This window comes from Fukomys damarensis, unplaced genomic scaffold (genome assembly GCF_012274545.1).
Source record: "Fukomys damarensis isolate Sample0158 unplaced genomic scaffold, DMR_v1.0_HiC HiC_scaffold_20, whole genome shotgun sequence".
NCBI lineage: Eukaryota > Metazoa > Chordata > Mammalia > Rodentia > Bathyergidae > Fukomys > Fukomys damarensis.
The window spans coordinates 38,274,004-38,298,141 of NW_022900932.1; the positions used below are offsets into that span (position 1 = coordinate 38,274,004).

Below are 24,138 nucleotides of genomic sequence, written 5' to 3' on the forward strand. Positions count from 1 at the left end.
TCCCTCTCCCCCCCACTCCCTCACCTCCTTCCCTCCTCTTTCCCTTCTCACTCTCTCTGCACTGGGTATTGAACCCAGAGTTCTCACACTGTGCTACATCTCCAATCCTTTCTTCTTTCTCTCTTCTTCATTTTGAGACAGAGCCTTGCTGAATTGCTAAATTGTGTAGGCTGGGCCTCCACGTTTGAGCCTCCAGCCTCAGCCTTCCAAAGTGCTCGGATTCCAGGCACGCACCACCGTGCCCAGCCGGATGTTTAGTATTTCAACCGTAGAAGAAAAGGAGTTTCCCCACATCGATTTATGATATAAAATATCTATGTACAAATATGAATTTCTCCTTGACACCTCAATTTTGTTTACTGTTTTGTAATGCATATTAATTCAAACTTTTATAAAGTCCAAATCCCAAATTAGTACATTTTTGAGCATATGAAATGCCTTTTAGACATCATAAAATTTAGTAATTCTATCAAAAGCCAGAAAATATTCTAAATTGAGTGCATCCCGGTAAAATCATGCATTTGAGTTTCTTAACTATATTTACCAGCTGGTCAGTGAAGGGGATGAATGTCCTTTCATCTCTTTGGCAGGGAGAAGACTATGAATCTTATAGTTGTCATTCTAAACTGAAGTCTGAATTTCTACAGTAAATGCTATCATTTTGTCTAAGGCTCAGAGATCTGACCTTCCCATGGGATTCACTGATACCTTTTACAGGTGCATTGCCAGGGCCCTGCATTTACCTCAGTGGTGCCACTGCCTGCTTTGAAAGCACAAGGTCCTGAGTTCCATCTCCAGTACCAAAATAAATAGATAAACAAACAAACAAACAAATAAAGGTGAATTGCCAGTACCACTGCATGAATAGTTTTGAGTTCTGCTCTATCATTTTACTCGTTTCCATGTCATCTAGGTTTGCATTTTCAGAGCTATAAAGTGTAGATAATGGTAACAACATTTTCACCAGCCCCCCCCTTTTTTGAGACAGGCTGTTGCCAGGGGCTAACCTCAAACTCTGGATCCTCCTGCCCCAGCCTTCCAAGTAGTTGTGTTTGCAGGCATGTGCCACTGTGCTCAGCTCTACTTCTTATTTGAAAAGACTATTGTTAGGGCTATGTGAGATCACGTATATAATGCATTATTTCAGTTAACTTGGGAAGGAAAGCTGTCTGTTAATGGTATATATTATTACGGTAGCTGTTTTCTTTCATCTAGCTGATCAAAAGGCTTCATTCTCTTCACTGGTTAAATCTCACAAAATTTTAGCATTAGTATTATCAATGCTGTATTTCTCTTCCTCTTTTAGCTATTCAGAGCCATCTCTTTTTTTATCATAGGAGTCATATAGTTAAGATTTTCTTCTATTACCAGAGTAATCAATTAGGCCACATATTACAGAACCCTATGAGGGCCTTAAATACTTGCATATATTATCTTCCTAACGATTTAGGGAGAAAGGTTGCAGCGTAAGACCAGTTCTGCAGTCTTGGGAAGCAGCCTGTCTCCTCCTGCTCCTGGGTTCTGCCCTCTACACACAGCTGCTTTTTGAACCTGACCCTGCTGGGTTGCAAGAGAGCTGCTGCATTTCAAGACTTACAGGAAGATGAGTGTCTAGTTGAAGAAAAGACACATTCCTTAGAGTGTCTTTTTGTAGCAGAAGGGAAACTCTCACACAGTCCTCTCAATAGACCTCCCCTCCAGTTCTGCTATCCAAGATCTAGTCACTTGCCCACCAGCCAAGGGAGACTGGGAAGGTGAATATCTCTAATGGTTCTGGCTGGCAAGGAGGAAGTCCGAGTGTTTGTGGGGTGTGGTGAACTGGGTACTTAGGGCATCCAATCACTTCGTCCTGGTATTAGGATAAAAAGCAAAACAAAACAAAAAAACTTGTACTGTGCAAAAATAACTGTTTTGTAGCCAAATGTATATGTTGACTGCCCCAAGCATAGCCTAGAACTACTTTAAAGGTTTTTTAATACACTCTTCTGAAGCAACCACATTTTTGTGAATCAAATATAAAGCATTCTGTTACAGAACACCACCCTTGGAATACACCTCTAGGAATAAGAGTTGAGAATCTGCCACTTAACAGATACTCATATGTAGTACTTAAAGTTATAGAAAATATGTAATAAAAGTTATTTCTAATACTAAGTTTCTCTAATGAAATGGTCCCTGCTGCCTCCTCAAATTTTGATGTCTTTTTATTTTCATTTAGTTCAGTGTGTTTTCTTCAGAGAGCTCCTCTTTGACATTCAGTTATTTCAAGATATATTTATTGAGTTTTTTAGTCTAATTTTAAAAAACTTTAACTTTTAATTTTAAATTGATAAATTATGGTTGTGCAAGTCATAGTTTCATCTTACCATTATTTGGTACAGATAAGGTATCTCCTGGGTCACAGCACATTTCTGATTTATAGATAATACAGATATGTCTAAGAAAATAAAAGTGATTTTTTGTTTTTAGGTCTGAATTTTTAGAATCTTTCAAAATGGACAAAAAGGATGAGGCAAGGTACAGTTTTTTTTTCCCCCTTCAGCAAGTCCCAGTATGTAATTCCAGTCCACAGCCTAGATGGCAGTAATTTTCGTTATATATTTCCCACTAAGTAACTGCACTGTGTGCTTCCTGGAAAACATGGACTGTAACCCAGTAGGGAAAAGAAAAGCTGTGGTTTGACCAATAAGAAATGAGACTCCGGAGGTGGCATGAGGACTTCTGGGTTCGCTCAGCTGCTGGCAGGTGACACCTGCTTATCCAGGTCAGTGTGGCACTCAGGAGGAAAGGGCACGTCCTGGTGACGGTGTCAACAGCACTTTGTTGAGTGCCCAGTCTCCGAGGAGACTGCTCACTCTCTGGTAGTCTTTGTGTTCTGGAAAACGTTGCTTTATGTGTGAAAGTGGAACAGAACTCTGGGCTTAGCTATAAACAGTTTTTAAAAGTGTATGTGTGTGTGTATATATATGTGTATATATCAGGAGGAAAGGGCACGTCCTGGTGACGGTGTCAACAGCACTTTGTTGAGTGCCCAGTCTCCGAGGAGACTGCTCACTCTCTGGTAGTCTTTGTGTTCTGGAAAACGTTGCTTTATGTGTGAAAGTGGAACAGAACTCTGGGCTTAGCTATAAACAGTTTTTAAAAGTGTATGTGTGTGTGTATATATATGTGTATATATATATAGAAAGAAAGAAAAAGATAAAGTTAGCTTAAAAAGTCACAAAATAAACATGTGTTTGGTCAAATATTTTTCTCTGTTCATTCTTGACATTATTTGCCCGTGTGTGAGTGAGTGTGTGTGTGTGTGTGTGTGTGTGTATACCGGTGCTTGAACCCAGGGTCTTTACACTGAGCTACATCCTCAGCTGTTGTTTTATTTATTGTTTTGAGGCAGGGTCCTGCTAAATTACCCAGGCTGGACTTAAACTTTGGATCTTCTTGCCTTAGCCTCCCGAATACCGGAAGTATAGGCATACGCGACCACCCTCGGCTTGCTACTGGTTTTAAAAGGCAGAATTATAGAGCTCCTTCCATAGTGTCTTGAAGTGGAGACTTGGAGACATTGAATTGGGGCCCAAAAGCACAGAGAGAGGATGCTGCTGTTGATTGTGCGGAGAGTAACCCACACCCCTCCAGGCACATCTTCAGCTTCCTGGGTTCTGCCAGCTACTTGTCAGCTCAACCGAGCTTCTGGGTCAGGGGTTGGACGTTCTGTGCTCATTGTGAGCGTGTGTGCTTCTGATACCCCGGTGCCCAAGCTGTGCGTTTCAGGATGAAACAGAAAGCAGATACTCCCTTCAGCCGCTGTAAAAAATCGGTTTATAGAGAAAAAAAAAAAAAAAGCTTGTGTCTTTGGGGGAAAAAGGGTGAGGGATAAAAACTCGAAGCCAGGAACTGTAAAAAGAGAACTCCCCAAAGGAATCTCACAGGTTAAATATATCACTTCCGTAGTTCAGATGTTATCAAGCCTCAAAAACTGTGGGCTCTGCTGGGGGTGGATGTTAGAGACAGGCTGAGAGGAAATCAGACTTTCCCGGTGGATGTTTTCCTGTCATTTGCAAGCTGTAGTGCATGCAGGAAGTGGGGCCCTTTCTGCAGGAGGAGGAGGGTAAGGATCCCCAGCGAGTAAAGATTGAGCGCAGCTCCTAGTCAGGCTTGTCCACTGAGAGGCTCGAGAGAGCACACTGGTCCTCCTCTTGGAAAAAAAATGTTATATTTTATTTTTGGATGACATTGAACACATCCCATCTTTGCCTGTCTGCTTCAGTGCATTTCTGGTTCTCCAAATTGCAGTGTTCGTTTATCTTTAGCTCTTGCTGTCACTCCTGCCTGTGTTCCTCTCAGCAGCCCTGCCAGCTGCTGATGGCTCTCTGTGAGATGAATGTTACACGATTGCTTTCTTCCCTGAAGGATCATTTGCTTATCATCATAGCACTTAAACTGGGTGTCTTTCCTCTTTCTGGAACAGGAGAACATTAACGAAATGGCTTTGATTTCCTTATCAGAGGCTTAGCATCTATTTGGTTAGTCCACCTTTGGAATAAGTAAGGTCCAGGCCCATTGTTGCTAGAGTCTCCTAAAAAAATAAAAGAGGCTGGAAATTTTATTTTTATATGAAATCATCTAAATTTTAAATGTTGATAACTAGGTTAAAGTTTATTGTAACAACTAAACTGAACTTATATGACAAGCAAAAGCAGCCTTTTGGGGCTGTAGTTTACAGTATCTACTAGTCAGAGGCACTGTGTGGTACTGATTTTAAAGAAGTCTGAAACTTCAAGATGGATAAGTGGGTTTTTACAGGTTGGGCAGGGTTTCGATGAGCTGAGAGGAAAGGAGGCGGACTCACATCTGGTACTTCCTGTATGGGGGGCAGGTGAGGAAGGGGAGAGATAGGGTGCCGAGGCAGGGGGGATGGAGGGTGACCGTGAGATGCATCTAACCACACAGGCTGCACGCACTGCCTTTTCAGGGTGCAGGCCTAGCTGCCGAAACAAACGGGCAACTCCAAGCATTAAGCAAGGTGAAAATTTGTTTCTCTCACAGTGGTCTTTGTAAGCAAATGGAGATGCTCCTTTCCTTCTTGTTTTGCTTTGGTTCCTCCTCATGTCCCAGGGGGTTACTTTTGAGTGCCCTTCCAGCTGGAAGGGAATGCAGGGTAGATGGAGCAGGCCACATCCCTTTCTTTACAGGGCAGGGTCTAATCATTGATTGCATCACTTCTACCCACACCGTGTCAGCCCAAACACGGTGACAGGGCTGCTCACTGAGAGAAAGGCAGGAGTACATGAGTTTCGTTGGGCAGCTATGTATGTGCTAAAAGTTATATATTAATCTCAGAGTGAGAGAATGGGCACCATGAGCTGTTTAGCTCACTGCCGTCGTACCTGTGGGTCTCAGGCTCTATGAGCTAGGTACTTCTAATTGTGCTATACTCGCAGCTAAAATTTTCTGATCATTTTATCAAGGCTGTGGTTGGCCAAATGGAAGATGACTCTCGCCATTCATTTCTTACGTTTTCAATTTGTACAGCCTACTTTAAATCTGTTTAAACTGACATAGCATCATGAGCTTTTGTACTGACTGTTTGTATAGTTGAGCTACAGCAGCAGTTTTCAAATTTTTGCCCTCTTCAAAGTTACTAAAGGGGCTATGGTATAGTTCTGTGGTAAAGTGCTTACCTAGCACAGGCCCTGAGTTCTATCCCCAGCATGGCAAAAAAAAAAAAAAAAAAAAAAAAAAAAAAAAAAATGAAAAAAGAAAAATTACTGGTGGCTCTAAAAGTCTTTGTTTCTATGGATTTTATCTATTTATGTTTACTGTATTAAAATTAAAACAGATATTCATAAGAATCTGCAAGAAAACATTTATTAACTATTTTTTCTCTTTTTTTTTTTTCAAGATAAGGTCTTGCTCTGTGATTCAGGCAGGGCTTGAACTCACTGTGTAGCCCAGGCTGGCCTAGAACTCAAGGCAATACTCCTGCTTCAGCCTCATGAGTGCTGGCATTGTAGGCATGAACCACCATGCCTGGCTATATTCTAGAAACAATTATACCCCCTGGAAGTCACTATACAGTTTTGGGAAATTGATATTTTTGAAAAAAATAATGTTTTAGTAATATTATGAAAATTATTGGCCTTGCAGACTCCCCTAAAAAAACTTGGATACCCTGGATCACACTTTGAGAGCTACTCATCTTGAGAGTATGTCTCTTTATGTTAGCTTTGCAGCTGTAGCTACCACACTGAGTGGCTAAAAAGTAAAGGAATAAGACAGGACTTGTGCCATTTTGCTCAAAATATACATTGACAGACCAACTGGTGAATTTCTTTCATCTTATATTTGGGAGGAGCTGGTTTTTATTACTGCATAATAAGTAAATTTATGCATGCAGTATAATAGTGACTATATCTGTAGTAGTTTAATCAATTTTAGCGTTTGAGATACATTGAATTAAATAGACATTTTAAACCTAGAAAAGTGCATGACAGAAAACATGGTTTTGTTTTTTGTACCAGGGATCGAACTTGCGGCCTTGTGCTTGTGCAGCAGGTGGCAGAACCACTGAACTAAATCCCTGGCCCTGGTTGGTTGTTTTGGACATTTACCATTGTTTTTGGCCACCATGTTCTAAATCTGCCTTTTCTCACTTGGTACCACCCACAGCCTCCTGTTGAAATGCGCAGTGGTAGATCTTTGCATTTTCAGCCTCCTTGGCAGCCTGGCTGCTGGCATGTGACCTGAGCCCTGGGGACATGCAGGAAAGCAGGCAGCTGCGCACTGTTTCCAAGGCAGTGATTATCAGAGTTGCTGATTGTGACAGGGGAAGCTGCAGACTTTGTCAGTTACGGAAATGGCAGTGTTACTTTTGCCAGACCAGTGCTTCTGAGTGATTTCGAGTAGTCCTGCAACTGCAGCCCAAAAGCCAGGTTTCTCCGGCTCTCCTGAAAATATGTGATCTTCCCACTATCTTTCCACGAATTCAAGAGTCAGTGCTTTTGCCTGAAAATAAGAATCCATTCTGACACATTGTCACATGCAGCACCTCTCAAAATACTGCTTTGGAAGCCTCATGTATCAAAATCCCTGGGCCATGTTCTGACAAACAGTGTCTACTACTGGGTTTTAAATGGATGGCTTCAGAATCCTTATGAGTGCATCCCACAAGTCTGCATGTTAAATAAGTCTTAGGATATATGATTTTAGGGACATTAAAATTTAAGAACAGCTGTCCTAATTTTTCCAACTTTTTAAATTATTTTCTGTCTTTTTAGTGTCCTAGGTAACATTATTATTATTATTTGTACTGAGAATTGAACCCTTTTCACTGAGCTACATCTCTAATCACTCCTGCTTCTTTTAATTTTTTATTTTAAGGTAGGGTCTCTAAGTCCTTAAATTGCCCAGATTGGGCTTGAACTTGTGATCCTGCTGCTTCAACCTCCCAGAATGCTGCAATAACAGACGTGCTCTACATGCTTGGCTCAGAGTAGCTTTTAAAAGAAATAGTTCTACCCTTTAGAAGGCCAAAATAATTGAGTGACCAGTATTTCCTCGTTCCCCGTAAGATTTTGTTTGTTCTTTAACTTTTTTTCCTTTGTTTATTTCTTCTCGCTGGAAAGCAATAGTTCCCCAGTTGGTATTGTCCGTATTCAGTGGTGCCTGAATTTTCCAGTTCATGCTGTGACTGTGGCTCTCTCCCTCAGTAGTGATTTCTTTCTTGGGCATTTTGTAACCTGCAGGCTTAGAATTTTTACTCCAGCAATGGCCAGAGACAATAAAAAGACCAGAATACATGGAGAACTAGAACTAGAACCCCTAGTTCTCCCTTGAAGGGGTCCTTAGCCATGGATTGAGCCAGAAAATAGCAGGGAGGGATTGACTGATCTACTTCTGAGAATTCTGGAATCACAGAATGTAATAACTGAGGCAAATATAGCTGCTCCTCTGTTTCCTAAATGAAGAGCTTAGTGAAGAGGTATCTAAAGTCACCTAAATGATTACAGTGAAGTATAAAGAACACAGTAAGTCTAGAAGTAGAGAGTGGTAATGTAGAACATGACCTACGTTAGCATAAAAAGGAAAGGACCCACATGCATTGAGTTAATATTTGAGCTTAGGCACATTTTTTTTCTTTTCTTTCTTCTTTTTTTTTGGTCAGTACCAGGGATTGAACTCAGGACTTTTTGCTTAGAAGGCAGGCGCAGTGCCACTGAGCTAAATCCCTAGCCCCTCAGGCACATTTTTTGAGCTGCAGTTTCCCCATTTATAAAATAAAGATTCTAATAATAAGCTAACATTTATAAAATATTGACTATCCTGGGAACTATTCTCAGAACTTTATATACAGCGTCATTTGAAGTATTGACCATGGGTAGGGAACCATCAAAGCTTTGGGTTTCCTTTTGAACTTCACGTGGTTACTGGCAGTTAATTTTCTTGTAGCTACAGAACTCATGGCATTTGGATCTTCAGTACCAGCAGAAGAGCATCTCCTTTCTTTAACCTCTGATCTCTTTAGGTCAGAAACACCCAGGATTACCTTCCTTTGGATTAATTTCACATCTGCTAATCAGTGGCCTTAATATATCTGCAGTATCGCTTTGCCTTTGAAACATAATGTAACCTAATCATGGGAGTTGCCTTTGCCATGTTTTATCAGTTAGAAGCCAATTACAGGTCTTGCCTATAGCCAAGAGGAGTGAATTACACAAACCTACAGATGCCAGTGTGCAGGAGTCATAGACCCATTAGAATTTTGCCTACCTCAGATCCAAAGATGAGATTAAACACATCCTGGCTCCAAGTACAGACCATGGCCCCAGTAGTCTTGCTCTTAAACATGAGGCTTTTCTTTCTCCATTTGAAAAAAATGAAACTTCTACTTCATATCTTTGCTTAGAGTTATAAATAAAAAAATACTCGGTGACTCTTCAAATATGAATTCCCTTCACACCTCTATTTTTAAAGGTCAACTTCAAGAAACCCTAACCACCCACGGTTTTATGTTGTCTGGAAGCAATTTCCAAAAGCCTTTCTAAACACTCTGGCTATGTAAGTCATTTCGATGTGTTTATGTTCTTTGAACATGGGGTTTGGGATTTGAAACTTGGGTTCTCAACAAATAATCTTAGCATTGATTTTTTGTCTTTGGAACAGATGAAGTGATTGAGAAGAAACAGTGAACCACTTCCTTTGGTAGAAGGACAGCATGGAGCAGCCATTTACTATGAACTCTCTGGTAGGTCACACCAGCTGGTATTTCCCATCTGCTTGGAAAGCCCAAAAAGAACAGAAGCAGACCAAATGTGCAATGAATCACAAGTCCTTGAAGAAGTTTAGCACTTGTTGGTTTAAAAAAAAATTAATCTCTGTGGTCCTCTCCTTTGAGGAAGTGACTAATAAAGCCATCTTCACAAGCTTTAAAAATAAATTTTTCCCTACAAAAGTGTGAAATTTTAATTTGTCTAGTTAGATTCTAAGAGAGTGGTCCTTTGGAAAAACACTGGAGAGAATTTTCGAGCTGCTATCACAGCAGGTACCTAACCTTCCTGTACCTCAGGTTTTCATAAATAAAAGCTGGAGACTTACCTTGTGTGCTACTAAGGAAAGCATTATGCATCTCACATCTAGGTGTTACTTTGCAGTGCTTGTGTCAGTGGCTGCATACTTGAAACTTGTTCTTCGTTTTCTCCTTACTGCCCATGCTGTGTGCACTTTGTCTAGCTATGTCTAAACCAATAGGGTGTACACTTTCTCTACCTATATTTTGGAAAAAGAGTGTGCAGGGGAAGAAATAACAGACATTGAGATCACATGGCCTCACTACTCTGTGTCCCAGATCAGTCTCCCGGTGTGAGAATACAGGACATTATGTAACTGCTGTTACCCTGATTTGGTACTTTGTGCCTTATGACAATTCGAGACAATATTTCTCATGTTCTCAGCCCATCATGGTGGCTTGATAAATGGGAGCTGCCATTTACCTGCTCCTGATGGCCCTCCCTGACCCACACAAAGGGACATTCATTTGAGCAGCACTACACCGAATACTCTACATGCTAGTAGAGAAAGACCAGAACATAAAGAAATAGAAGGCTGGTCTTGCGCTGAAAGAGATTGTGACTTAGTGTTTTTTCTTGACCATCAAAATCCTTCACAGGAGCTCACTTGTATTCATAATATGTTTGAAAGGTAGGGAATTGGAGGAGTATACTCCCTTTCTGACCTCATGTTCTTCCCACTGTGGAATAAGACAAAATGCTCCATTTCTACCTCTACAGAAGAAGGAGTTATCCATATAGGGTGTCTTACATGTTTTTGCCAGAACATTAAATTGGAATAATTTAAAATTTATTGTATTTATCACTGTGAAAACAAACACTAAGGCTTTTTATCAGAAATTTTGTTTTCTCTCTCTTTTTGGGAATTTTCTCTGTTTTATTTCCATTTCTTATTTTCTTGGAATGTACTGAACACATAATAAAAACTCAGTATATATTAGGTGAAGAAAGGCAGCAAGGAAGAGAGGAAGGAAGGAAAACACTTTTGCCATTTGAAGAATTATTAATGTATTAATATAAATCAGATAACAACATAATGAGTCACATCAACAAAATCTGTAAAATCCTTGAGGTAACTCTTTGTTTTATCTTTTTGCACTCAGGCTATAGTGTCCCTACATAGTAAGACTTGGCTGAGAGTAACTGGGAGCTAAAATCCAGTTCACATTTCACTCGCCAAATCCTGAACCCTGATGGTTTGTCTTCACCCAGAGAGGAAGCCTCTTACCAACTAACACCAAGACTCAGTGTGGGCCAGCTAGAATCTTTCTCTCTGCATGTCATTTGCTATAACCTTTTTTTCCCCCATTAAGTTTATTGGTACATTTAAAGCAAACAATACAGTAACATTTGTCATTGGCATCTTGTACCTTTATGTGATATTTCTTGGTTCTCATTTTTTCCCCTTTCCCCTGCCCTCCCTTCACCCCCTTCACCCTTCCCTATGTATAAAGGCTTTGTTTTCATGTTTTCCTTTTTTTTCATATTTTTTCTTTTCCCTTAAGAAAATTTATGTTTTCATCCAAGAAGCTCACAAAGAAATAAAATCTAGTTAAAGAAGGCTTTTGTTTTTTTCCCAGTTTATCTCTGAAGTTAATTTTAAATTTAGGAAGGATTACCATTCAGTAAAGAAAAAAAATCTTGTTTTTATCTTCTAGGCTACAAAATAATTGGAGTATAGTCTTGTTACTTCCTTTCATTTCTCCTCATCTTTCTTCTTTTCATTCTGCTGTTGAGAATTGAACCCAGGACCTTGTGCATGCAAGGCCTACCACTCTCCCTTAGCTCCAGTTTCTGTCTTTTATTTGATATACTTAGGGATTATCACTTCTGTTTCAAGGTGTATGCTAGGGAGCAGAGATGAATGGAGACTGATTTCTTTTAGAACTCCCTAGGAGTTCATGAGGGGTGGGAAAGATTTGTACCGAGATAATTGTGATTCAGTGTAGACTGCACACTAAAAAAATAGGGACAAATTACTGTTGTGCATATGGGAGTCTGGAAGCCTCTTTAGAAGCTGCTCTAATTTCCATGGGTTATTTTCCAGTCTTTTTTTTTTTTTTTTTTGTCATTAAGGCAACTAACTGTGGTTTAATAACAATATTGTCACTTTGTGCTGTTGAATATTATAGGTGAATATGACTGGGGAAAATGGATGGAATGCTGGACTGTTAGAGATATCTCAATTGGAAAATACTCAGTAATCAAGACTGAGGCTCAAGTCCACAATCTGCTATTCTTGACTCTGCTGGAAAGCCTTCAACAGCTTTTATGAAATTACAGAATCCTTCAGGCTGAGGGTGTAGTGGCACTTGTCTATATAATTCCCTCACTCTGGGAGGCTGAGGCAGGAGGACAACAAGTTCAAGTTCCACCTGGACCACTGAGAGACTTAATAAGACCCTGTCTCAGAATGAAAACTAATAATGAAAAAAAGGAATAGGGATCTAGCTCAGTGCAAAAGCACTGAGTTCAGTCCCTAGTATCAGAAAAATAAAGCGATGCAAAAGATAAAACCCAAGAAAGTCCTTCAGAGATCTAGAAGGAAAGACAATAGAGTATGATTCAAAGCAAGTGTATTTTTAGAAAGGCTTAATACTTTTTAAATGGACATAGAATGTTTTTACACATTTTTAGGGTAGAATATGATAATTTGATACATGTATACAATGAGTAATGGTAAAACTGGGGTAATTAGCATTTCTATCTCCTCACACACTTATGATTTCTGTGTGTCAGAATTTTTTCTAGTTATTTTGAAATATTCAATAAACCACAATCATGGCGGTTACTTTATAATTCTTTCTCTCCTTCCTTCCCCTTCCTTCTTTCCTTCCTTCCTTCCCTCCTTCTTTTCTCTCTTTTCCCCCTCCCTCTTTTGCAGTACTGAGGATTAAAGCCTTGGTCTCCCACTAAACTACTTTCCCAGCCTTATAATGCCTAAGAACACTAGAACTAATTTTTCCTGTCTAACTCTACGTTGGCACTTGTTTTCTAATAAAGGAAATACATTTTCATATCAAGTGCTTGATATGAAGTCACATAGGAATGGCCTGAGTGCTGATGTTGCTACCAGTTGTTCCTCTGTTCTTTGAGAATTCTGACCAAATTCTGACCTATCCAAAGGTCTCACTAGGTGAGAATGAAAATTGAATCCAGACCTTATTCCTAGTGACTCGGACTAGAAACTGCTCTCACCTGGAGAATGTAGGAGGCTATCTTTTTCTCTCCAGTTTACCTTGAGTCAGTTTTCCTACATAGGGAATAGCTTTAGACTCTCAGGGAGAGGAAACCCAAGCTCTGGTGCTTCTAGGAAAAAAATTGAATGGAAGTCTCTCTCATATCACTACAGGTCAGATCAGAAGAGTGAAAGCAGTTGCAAAAGGTGTGTCCTGTTTTTGACTAACTGAAACATTGAGAAACATATTTATGGCTCTCTGGTTATATATTAAGCCTTTAGGAACAAGAGTCATTTTAGATCCCTGAGTTTCTATTTGCTATAAAACTACCACAAATATGATCAGATGGTACTGGAAAAACTTGAAACATCTCATCTGCTATACCCTGTACTCTTATCAGTAATTTGTGCCAAACTAAAACGATGTCTACCTTTATTTTTTTTTATAGCTTTATATACCTCTTAGCTAAGTGTTTTTACATACTGTAGTCAAACATGCACTCCATGTTTAACTAATAAGGAGCCCTCAAGAAGTGAACTTGGCTCTGATTCAACTGAGAGGTCAAATCCTGGCAGACTGGTCAAAAAATGGCACAAACATCAGTACCACTGGTAGCACCTTACAGCATCTGTTCTCCAAACCACCCCAGAGACCCTGAAGTGGGGCCAGTTAGGAATTTCCATTTTTATGAAAAGCCCAATTGTTGCTCACAGTGCTGTGGAGTGGGCCATATTTTGAGATATATTAGTCTAAACCAGGAGAAAACAAGTTGGCTCAGGAATAAAGTTATTGTTTGGACCACAGCCAGACTTCTTTTTTTTCTCTGTCTCATTGAGTTTATTGGTACACTTTAGGTATACAGTACAGTTACATTCATCTTTGGGATCTTGTACCTTTACATGAGAGGTCTTGGTTCTCATTTTTTCCCCTTGTCCCTGCCCTCCCTTCACCCCTCTTCCCCTCCCCATTTACAAACACTTTATTTCCATCTTTTCATTTTCTCATATGTTTTTCTTTTCCCTTATTACCTATCCCCTACCCTTCCCACTTTCCCTACACCCTTAGCTCCTGTAAGCATCTACAGGAGCATGAAGGAGAGTCAATGATATTTCACCTAAAATAACCTAAAACACATACTCAGAACTGTCCCCTAAATGTACCATGAAAGCTAAAAATAGTTCTTACTTAATTAAAAATGTAAGTCTATCCTGGATGAGTGTCTGTTTGGTGTGTTTAGGTAAGGTTTTTGCTTTGATCATGTCATTAAGTCTTACGAAAGATTTCCTTAGGTATTGATGTCCGGTTTTTAGTGTAGAAAATATATCTATTAATCAGTCATGTTCTTTTCTTATTGTAGTCAAGCATTTAAATTGTGCTTTGCAGAAAAAATTAGCTGCTATGCCTGACCACACAGATGTCTCCGTGAGCCCAGAAGAGCGGGTCCGAGCTCTGAGCAAGCTGGGCTGCAATATTGCCATCAATGAAGACATCACGCCTCGCCGCTACTTCAGGTCAGGGGTAGAAATGGAGAGGATGGCGTCTGTGTACTTGGAAGAAGGAAATTTGGAAAATGCCTTTGTTCTTTACAATAAATTTATAACGTAAGTTTTTTTTTGGTTTGTTTTTTCTTGTTTTAAGAGACCTCTGAAATGAGAAATTAGAAAAAAAATACGTGACATTTTCAAGTGGCAGTATGAGGCAGCAGAACAGTTTTTATATTAGAACCAATAGTACTGTTTCTCAAGGCATTAAATGCTTAGGTTTTTAAGTTCCCAATAAATGTATGGAAGGGCATCCAGTTACCTCTCTGGGGCCTAGAAAGGACTGGAAGTTCAGGGAGGAGGGGAGGCTCTCAGCAGGTGAGACCAGTAACCTGAGTGTGTCACACGCCACAAATAGAATTTCTTTTTTTTTTTTTTTTTTGGTACAGGAGATTGAACTCGGGTCCTTGCGCTTGCTAGGCAGGCAGCAGAACCACTGAGCTAAATCCCCGGCCCTAGAATTTCTTGTTCCATGCTGTTCCTTCTCCACATGAATGCAAGCTTTCTGAGAGCCCTATTGCAGTTTCACCTACAGCACCTGGAACATGTCACCCATACGTTTAAAATTTGATATAAGGGGTTGAGTCTTAGGGACAAATTGGGAAACACAGGATGTGATTCTGGGGGATGCCAGCTCTACACAATACTTAGTATTTTTTTTAAGATAATTTATTTGACTACATAAGAATCCTAAGTACAAAAGTGCTTTCAAAATGTTGAGTGAAAGTGGCCACATCAAAATAGCCATATAGAAATGATGTATTTCCCACTAGTGCTTTGTTAAGAACGTAGCTTAAAAATGAACATAAATGGGATTAGAATTTTCTCACCAATTTAGCAACTTAACTGGTTAGAGAGATCTCTTCTTCTCAATAATTAATTTACTCTAAACTAAATGTTTTCCTGTTTGTTGGTTCTAATTGAAATCATATGTTGGCTAATTTCACTAGTTTATTTTTAATTTTATTTGAATTGGCACTTATGTATATTTATATTTATGATGTTTTGATAGATGTGCACATTGTGGAATGACCAAATCAAGCGAATTAGCATCACCATTACTGCACATACTTTCAATTTTTTAAATAGTGAGCATACTTAAACTTGACTGTGTAGGCAGTCTTTAAGTATACATTTATCACGGTCACCGTGCTGTATACTGACTGGTGCACTGGGCCTCCTAAACCTACTCCTCCTGTGGAACTGGAGCTGTGTTCTTCGACCAGCGTCTTCCCAATCCCATTCCCATCCCCCAATCCTGCAGGTACCACCCTTCTACTCGCTGCTTCCTGAGGTTGACGTTTTAAAATTTTCACACGCAAGCAAGTTTATGTAATACTTTGCATTTTGTAGCTGGATTGTTTCACTTACAATTTCACTGTTTTGAGTGGGGGGCTTACCCTGAGTACACCCAAGAAGTTGAAAAATGAGGTAATTTTAAAACTACCTTCTGTCATTCTACCAAAGGCAAAATTGAAAGTGGTTTACATAACATATAAGTTTCTAAGTTATTTATTTTTGAATTTTTAGCTTGGAAATTTAGAGAATGGGTGATAACCGTCATCCCACCTGGAAAAATGAATTGTTTTATGGAAGTTAATCAATAAATATGAAATTGAAGGTTATCTCCCACCTTGATAGCCACAGATTTCCAAAACTTTTTGTTTCTGCATTGTATTGTGCTATTAACAGATAATGTTTTTCACTTTCTACTCCAGTTATGCTCACACTGATGTGGAATCCTAAGTGCTGCAAAGGAAAAAAGCCACCGTATCCCGAGTTACTGAGTACTCAGAATGATTGAATTCTCTCATGTCATTAGCAGTGTGATAATTTGTGCCTTGCTTATTGTCTCTGGGTCTCAATGCCCTATCTACAAATGAAAGATTTATAGGAGAGACTCTCTGAAATTCCTTCAGCTCTCAGCATTCGTGATTTTATTGTTTATGAAGTCAGAAGGAGCTAACAACTATTATGCTGCTTCTATATTAATTTTCTCATTTGAGAAGTGGAAGTTATGTTTTCATTCCTGTCTCCCCATGGCCTGATCATCAGGCAAAATGGAAATGATGACTGTATGGTGAAAACAATAGAATCAGTCACTGTAATGTCTTCCGTGCTAGTTGGTCAGAAATATCATTTACATCGCATTCTGATCTGTCAAGGAAAGGCTATTCATTTACTTTTCATGTAATGCTGAGGATGTGTTTTCTTTTTCTCTAGCTTATTTGTAGAAAAGCTTCCTAGCCACCGCGATTACCAGCAATGTGCAGTACCAGAAAAGCAGGATATTATGAAGGTATTGTGGGACCGATTCTCAACTGTGGGAGCAAACACTCTACAAACAGCCGTCATTGGCTCACCAGCCCCTGCCTTTCCTCTTCTATCTCTTCCTCGGGAGAGTTTGAACACAAGAGATTCATTCCATTAGCTACGATGTTTCGATTTCTTTGAATGACTGTGACTGAGCCAGTGTGTGGTGGGTGTCTAATTGATGTGATGGATAGAAGAAAGAGGATGAACTCTGTCACCTTATGATGGGAAAAAGGAACGATTTCAATTCCTCCCAGAAATTGAGAGGGTGGTTATATAATTTCCTGTACTTCTTTTAGATAGTCATTTTGACTGGTTTTAATTATTTTTTGTAGCCCCGAACTCAATAATGATTTGACAATTAACTATGCATTGCGGGGCATGGTGGCACATGCCTATAATCCCAGCACTCTGGAGGCTGATGCAGGAGGACCATTGTGAGTTTGAGGCCAGCCTGGGCTGCATAGTTCAAGGCCAACCTGCACTACAAAGCGAGACCCTGTCTCAAAAAAAGATACTGTGCATCATCATTATTATTATAATTTTGGTGATATTGGGAATTGAACCCAGGGAGTGCTGAGCTACATCTCAGCCACCCTGTCCGCCCCCTTTTTTTGAGACAGGATCTTGCTAAGTTGTCCATGCTGGACTCAAACTTCTGACCCTCCTATTTCAGTCTCTCAAGCAGCTCGGATTACAGGCATGCATCCCCATGCCGGACCAGTGTTAACAGAGTTCTAGCTGCAGTCATGTACCACAGAATGATACTTCAGTCAACCATGGACCGTGTGTTCAATGTTGGTTCCATTAAATTACATTGCCTCAGCACATCATAGGCATCTTAGTTTGTGTAAATACACTTGATGTTCACATAACAAAATCCAGAGATGACACACTTTTTTTCAGAGTATATCCTCATCCTGAAATGTTTCATGACTGTATTTACTGCTTAGAGAATTTGGGCTTATACACAGTAAGAGTTGAGGGATAGCCTGCGTCAAATACTATCAAGGAAAAGAAAGATTGCTGTAATGCATTTATTCATCATAAGCATTTGTTAATCTATCTATAGCTGAGAACATACCCTTTTAAATAAGTATTTAAAATGTTTCTCATTTGTCTTAGTTAGTGTTGGTTTTATGAGGGGTATCACACAATCACAGCATGATAACTATTGGGAAATATTTTACCATGTTATGGAATAAAGAGTCTCCTACTAGTCCTATAAGGCTGAAGGCTGTCTGGAAACATATTTTTAGGTCACTTACATTATCTAAATGTTTACACTCACTACAATATCCTGGTTTTGTATACCATTTTTCCTCCACACTCTCATTCATTCAACCTCAGACAGTATGGAAACCAAAAGTTGTATGCTGCCAAGGTGACTCTTGCTACAATTGAGTGTTGCAAACTTCTCCAAAAGCATTACCTTTCTTTTATTTATGCTTGTTGAATGCATGGATAGGTGGATAAATAAATGAGGAAGAATTAAGAGAACAAACATTTTAGTGGAAGGGCCTGCCTATTGGTAGAAGATTTGGCTTCTGGTCCTAACAGGGCAACCAGCTAGTTATAAGATAACTAACAATTTCTTTACCAGAGATGGCGAACCTTTTAGAGCTTTCAGTGATAACAGATAGCCTGCTGTGGCACGCTTGCCATAGGTTCATCACCTGGCTTTTGTTTCCTCATCTCCAAACAGAAGGGTGGTAATTGGACTCTGGTTTCTCAGATTTTCCTGCCCCTGAGTATGCCAGGGGAAGTTGTTTGAGATGCTGATTATCTCAGCTTTTCTCCAGCGATGTTAATTCAGTACATCTAGTAACAGCCTCAGAGTCTGTATTTTTATGAAAGGTATTTTGGTTGTGTCTAGGAATCCTAACAGCCCCACACCCTCCAGTGTTCCCTTGTTACTCTGATGCTATATGATTTATATACGGAATCCAAACATACCACCTAAAAATGGAATACTTGCCTTAAAAAAAGCTCATCTAACCAGTGGGCTCAATAAAGATTTTACAAGGGGATACTTCTTTTGTTTTTTATTTCTCTTTTTAAAATTATATTTTGGAGCCCTAGAATAAGGAATTTATTTTTCTGCCATCATCTTTGGTTATTCATGACTTAATTTCTAATATATGGAGCAGCTATTTTTCCTTCTCAGCTGATTATCTGAAAGAATATACCAAAAATCCCACTAATCTGTGTGTGTATATATATATTTTTTTTTAAAGAAACTGAAGGAGATTGCATTCCCAAGGACAGATGAATTGAAAAAGGACCTTTTAAAGAAATATAACATAGAATACCAAGAATATTTGCAAAGCAAAGTAAGTTCAATTGGTATATTTATTTCATGACTGTTTTCTGTGCAAATACTTTTAATTTCATTTTTATGAGTTTTTCAAATGTTGTCTGCATTTAAATTAAAAATGAAAGATGCAATGATGTGAAACCAATAAAAAAATTATGCTGATGTTCAGGTTAAGTACTTGCACCAAAGATGTGGTATTTTTATTTTCCTATAACATCTAATGAAGCAATACATTACAAAATAGATTTCCTACAGAGATTTAAATAGGACTTTTGGGCCATATTTTGCCAATGTAAACTTGATCCAAACAGCTACTTTTTCTCAGATGAGCAGAGGCTGTAGAAGGTAGTGAGAACAGTGCATGATTTCTGATTTGTCTAATTATGTAAGCCTTGGAAACGTGAATTTGATTGTTAAATATTATAGTGAATAATACATATAGATAGAACAATAGCTAATCATATTGATGAAAAGTGACCACAGCACCAAGGGATGGTGATTTCTTATTGTTGTTAAATAAAAAATGAAAGTGATAATGACACCTGAGAGATAGGCATTGAAAAAAGAAACTGACCAAGATATTCAAGTTTAAAATGTGAATTCTCGAGGGTTGTTGCATTATTGTAAGTGTTGTGCTTTGTTTGTTTGTGTGTGTGTTTATTTACATTAGAGGTTGCCACCTGCATGACCCTTACTTCAGTTCAATCTCATCACCTCTGTCTGGGCTTTCAGTGGGCACGGTCAGAGGTCAGTTTGCATGAGGTATTTTAACTAAGTACTAGAAGGCTGAGCTTGGAAGTGTGGCTCTCCATGATTCAATTTGAAATGTGAGAGAAATCCGTTTTGTAGAGCACGGCAGAGCAACAGCAAGGGTCGCCCACACTTTGCAAGGCAGACAGTGTTCTTCTGGAGGATCTCCCTGGGTGGGGGGCAGGCTCAACAGCTGTGGCACCCTTTGCCTTGAGTGACACAAATTGTCTCTCTGAGCACACTAGTGTCCTACATAGAAATCTGTGAGATAGATGAACAGACCTTTCTGCAAGCCCTGGTTGTCAAGAGTACCTTTGTCCCCCAGACACTTGTTAAAAGGCAGAATCTAGGCTATGTTCCTTCACTACATCACCTGACATTAATTCCCACATCTAGTTTCCAGCCCTATAACTTGGGAAGCTTATTAAATGTCTTCATTCTCTAATTTAATAATGTCTGGATATTTTGTTGGGACTAAGGAGCGTGGGATTCTGCATTTTTAACAAAATTCCTGGTAAATCTAACAGACAGTTAGAATACATGTCAAGAGCTATTTGTTTGTGACTCTGCTCCTCTACAAAACTGTAGCAGAGAATGAATCTTAAAATCAAACGCTAAAAGTTCTGGGTCAGCCCTATGCAACATAATTTCCTGTGATGATGAACATGTTCTATTTGACACTTTCCAGGATGGTAGCCAGCAGCCATGTGTGACTATTGGGTACTGAAAATATGACTAGTATGATTGAGGCATCAAATTTCTAATTTTATTTAATTTTCATTAGTTTTAGTCTGTATAGACACATGTGGCCACTGGTGACTGAACAGGGCAGTGCAGTCTTGGGGAAAGACATTTTGTTTCAGTCTTGCTGGTCAGGCTGAGACAGCCCTGACCTTGATTTTTCCATTATTTAGAAATACCGGAGAATAGGGAGAATAGGAGGGAACCTGACAGAGTATGACAATACTCTGTCTCTAGCAAAGCATGAGAGGACTTGGAGCTGCTGTTTCAATCAGATCAAGGGACTTTTGTTGTGACGTGTGTTTTCCTTATGGTTTCATGAGGGTCCTTTGGTCCATATCACCGAAGTCTCCAGCTGTCTCTTTGCCTGCTAGAAAGTAAGTAACCCCAGTTTGATGTTTTTGCCTTGGAAATTAACCTTTTCTCTGGCAACTATATTTTTTAGAACAAATATAAAGCTGAAATTCTCAAAAAACTGGAGCATCAGAGATTGATAGAGGCGGAAAGGAAGCGGATTGCTCAGATACGCCAGCAGCAGCTAGAATCGGAGCAGTTTCTATTTTTCGAAGACCAGCTCAAGAAGCAAGAGTTAGCCCGAGGCCAGATGGGAAGTCAGGAGACTCCTGCACTTTCGGAGCAGATTGATGGGAAGGCTGTCTCCTGCTTTCCCTCACACCAGAACAATTCCTTGCTGAATGTATTGGCAGATCAACCTAAAAGCGAAGCAACCAATTATGCTAGCCATTCGCCTCCTGTAAACAGGGCCTTAAAGCCAGCAGCTACTCTAAGTGCTGTGCAGAGTAAGTGATGTCATGCACGCTTCTAGAGCCGAGGCTTCTCTGAAGGAACCAACGGCCTGTAGCATCCGGGAGAGTCTGTTCATTTCCTTACTAACTGTAGTAGGACTCCTACATTCAGTGGTGTGAATGGCAGAACTAACTTGTCTGTGTTCTGTGGCTTTTACGATATATAACTTTGAAATTCAGGAAACATGACTCATCTGATGATTAAGCAGACTTTGTAACAAATGGGACTGTCTTTTCTCATTGAATACAGACTGTAAATGAGAATTCCTAGCATTCATTTTCTCCCGTGAATTTTAACTAAGAAACACATAAATCTGAGAGGTAAACACTAATGCATAGAGAAAAGAATATACTGAAGAAATTGTCCAGACTTTTGCTCAACCACAAAAATGTTTGTGCTCATATATTTAGCATTATTCGTGAATGGAGAGGATCTCCTACATGTTTATAGTTAAAATCCAAATAGAGTACATATTTCTGCCACCGATCAGTGCTAGTTAACACTGTAAGCACTGCACTGGCAGGTACCCAAAATCAAATAAAGAATTCTTTCTGGGGGACACTAACAGATGGAATCTGAATGCCTGATTATTTCAAAAGAGTAATAATGATAGGCACCCATTTTATAAACTTCACTGCTAGTTATTTCTAAAGTATGCCTTTGCTTGCTGATCAGTAACTTTCATTGAGTATACGTCTCACAAAGCAAATATAATGAAGATTATTCACTCTACGTCTTATAGGAAGCAAAATCTATTTTATGCAGCTTCTTCATTGAGTGGTGTATTTGCTATGCACCAAAAGAAAATACACACATATGTGGAAATAATTGTTCCAGGGTACAAATGTGTAAAACTGCTTGCAGCTCACCCCTTTGTTTATAAAATAATTTACACATAAATTTGTTTTCATTTTAGTCAATGTTTATTTTTAAGAATCTTAAAACAAAGTATGGAAAATGGCACACCTGATAATTTCATGGATGAACCTTATATTTAACTACAGTTAATCTAAAAAATTAACTTTAAAGGACAGGATATAGGTTTTCTCCTTTTTCTGTGTCTTAGATTTGGTGGTTGAAGGATTGAGATGTGTGCTCTTACCAAGAGATCTTTGCCACAAATTCTTGCTGCTGGCCGATTCCAACACAGTAAGAGGAATAGAAACTTGTGGAATACTCTGTGGGAAACTGGTACGGTCTTTTATTCCTATCTCTCTACACAAGATGCTTTCAATAGTATTAGCTTTCTTGTGATTAGTACAGTAAAATAAAAGCCTGAAAGTTGTAAATATTATGAAATTTACTAGATAATTTCATAAATCTACTATCGTTGTTCATGGAATATATCTCTAGAAGATGGATTGTAAAATTTCAGGGGCACTACAAAGCTTGTTTTAAGCCATAAATTAAATCTTTGTTTAGAAAAAATGGTAGATTGCAAGTCTTCAGATTTACAAATTCACTTTGTTTTCTAAATCAGATTTCATGGCAATTCCTGGTCTCACACACTTTAATTACTTTCTGCCTGTTTTTAACCTGTGGCAGGTATCTTGCCATCTTTTTTCAGATACATATAGAATGAAATTAGAGTTTTGCTGTTTTCTTAAAGTTTAAAGCAATAGTTTCAGCAAACTAAAGTCTATAATTACTGGTCATATTTATGAAATATATTGCCAGAAGTGTGTGATAGAAGACAATATCAAAATAGGAGATTAATGAGAGAGGACCCATTTTTCCTCTTGCAATAAAGATGAAGAATGACTTTTGAAATGTCCTTTCATATCCTCTTATAAATGTCAGTTTATATTTCTGGGTCCAGGCACATTTTCAGCCTTTAACGTTTAGAATGAATGATGTGTTTTATTCTCATACATTCTCCTGCTGAATTTCAGTGTTTCATTATCATTTTTCCTCCAAGAGAAGAAACCACTGGTGAAAAGCACAGAATGACCTGTCATCTCCTCTCTAGTCATCTTTTTCACCCATTAGGGCCTGATGCTTCATTCCCCACATGTTATATTTAATGTGGTTCATTGATTCATTGTTCATTCATCAGAAAAACATTTCATGAACATCTGGATGTGCCATCTCCTTCTAGGCCTCCAGTGGCCTGGAACAGCCCCAGTCTCTGCCATATGAGGCTTACCAGATGCTTATGAAGAACCAGAAAGTGGGGCTCAGTGCTCTCGGTGGAAATGCAGGATATCATGGAAACCTGACCTTGTCTGGGGAGGAGGGGGAAGGGTTTGCAATCACAGCTGAAGGAATCGTGTCCAGTTTTCCACACGGTCCTGGTGCTAATGAGAGTGGTGCTATGTAGGGATGGAGAGGCCAGCGTGTACCAGGGAACACAGAGAGCATCTCATCACCAGCTCAGAGCCTCTTCTTTTCAACCTTTATCTTTTACTTGAAAGGTGTAATTTGCTTTTCTTTTCTCTTTGTGTAACTGTAAAAGTCAAAACATTATCAAAATTATGGGAAAGCCTACTTTATTAGAAAAAAGTCATGCCTTTAAGAGAAATAAAATATGATTAATTAAAAAAAAAAAGACCATCAATCTCCATAATTCTCAGTGGTGCCTTGCAGTGACACAACAGATTTTTTAGGTAGTGTCTTTACTTCCGAATAAATCCACCTTGGCTTTTTTCTCACTTTTTCTGTTATAGATCTAATATGTGAAGACATTATTTATTAACAACTTCCATGGACTCCCTGTCCCTCAGCTATCTATCTATGATATAATTTCTACTGTGAAAATGGGTTTCAAGCTCTAAACAGTGGAATATCAAAACTTGACACAAAGAACTTTTGTTTTGCATTGCGGTGGGGTCTGGGTGGTGCACATGGTAGGATGCTCTCTAGGAGCAAAGCATCAGGTATCCTATTCAGATTTATTTGTCTTGTGCCTGTTATTCTTTTTAACA

The 24,138-nt window shown here is 39.1% G+C and overlaps 1 protein-coding gene across 3 annotated transcripts in view; it reads left to right on the plus strand.

Annotated features, from left to right (window-relative positions):
* Stambpl1 (STAM binding protein like 1) overlaps positions 1 to 24,138 on the plus strand; it is a 44,927-nt gene that overhangs the window by 11,227 nt on the left and 9,562 nt on the right. The window contains exons 1-7 of one of the 3 annotated variants that reach the window (XM_010605009.3): positions 2,627 to 2,764; positions 9,163 to 9,244; positions 14,129 to 14,346; positions 16,510 to 16,585; positions 18,837 to 18,932; positions 20,853 to 21,207; positions 22,281 to 22,405. In XM_010605009.3, coding sequence (XP_010603311.1) covers positions 9,215 to 9,244; positions 14,129 to 14,346; positions 16,510 to 16,585; positions 18,837 to 18,932; positions 20,853 to 21,207; positions 22,281 to 22,405 — 900 coding nt within the window. In that variant the 5' untranslated portion in view covers positions 2,627 to 2,764; positions 9,163 to 9,214. Of the gene's footprint in view, positions 1 to 2,626; positions 2,765 to 9,144; positions 9,245 to 14,128; positions 14,347 to 16,509; positions 16,586 to 18,836; positions 18,933 to 20,852; positions 21,208 to 22,280; positions 22,406 to 24,138 lie in introns of those variants that run through there. The other 2 variants (XM_033766645.1, XM_033766644.1) reach the window with 2 other exon arrangements.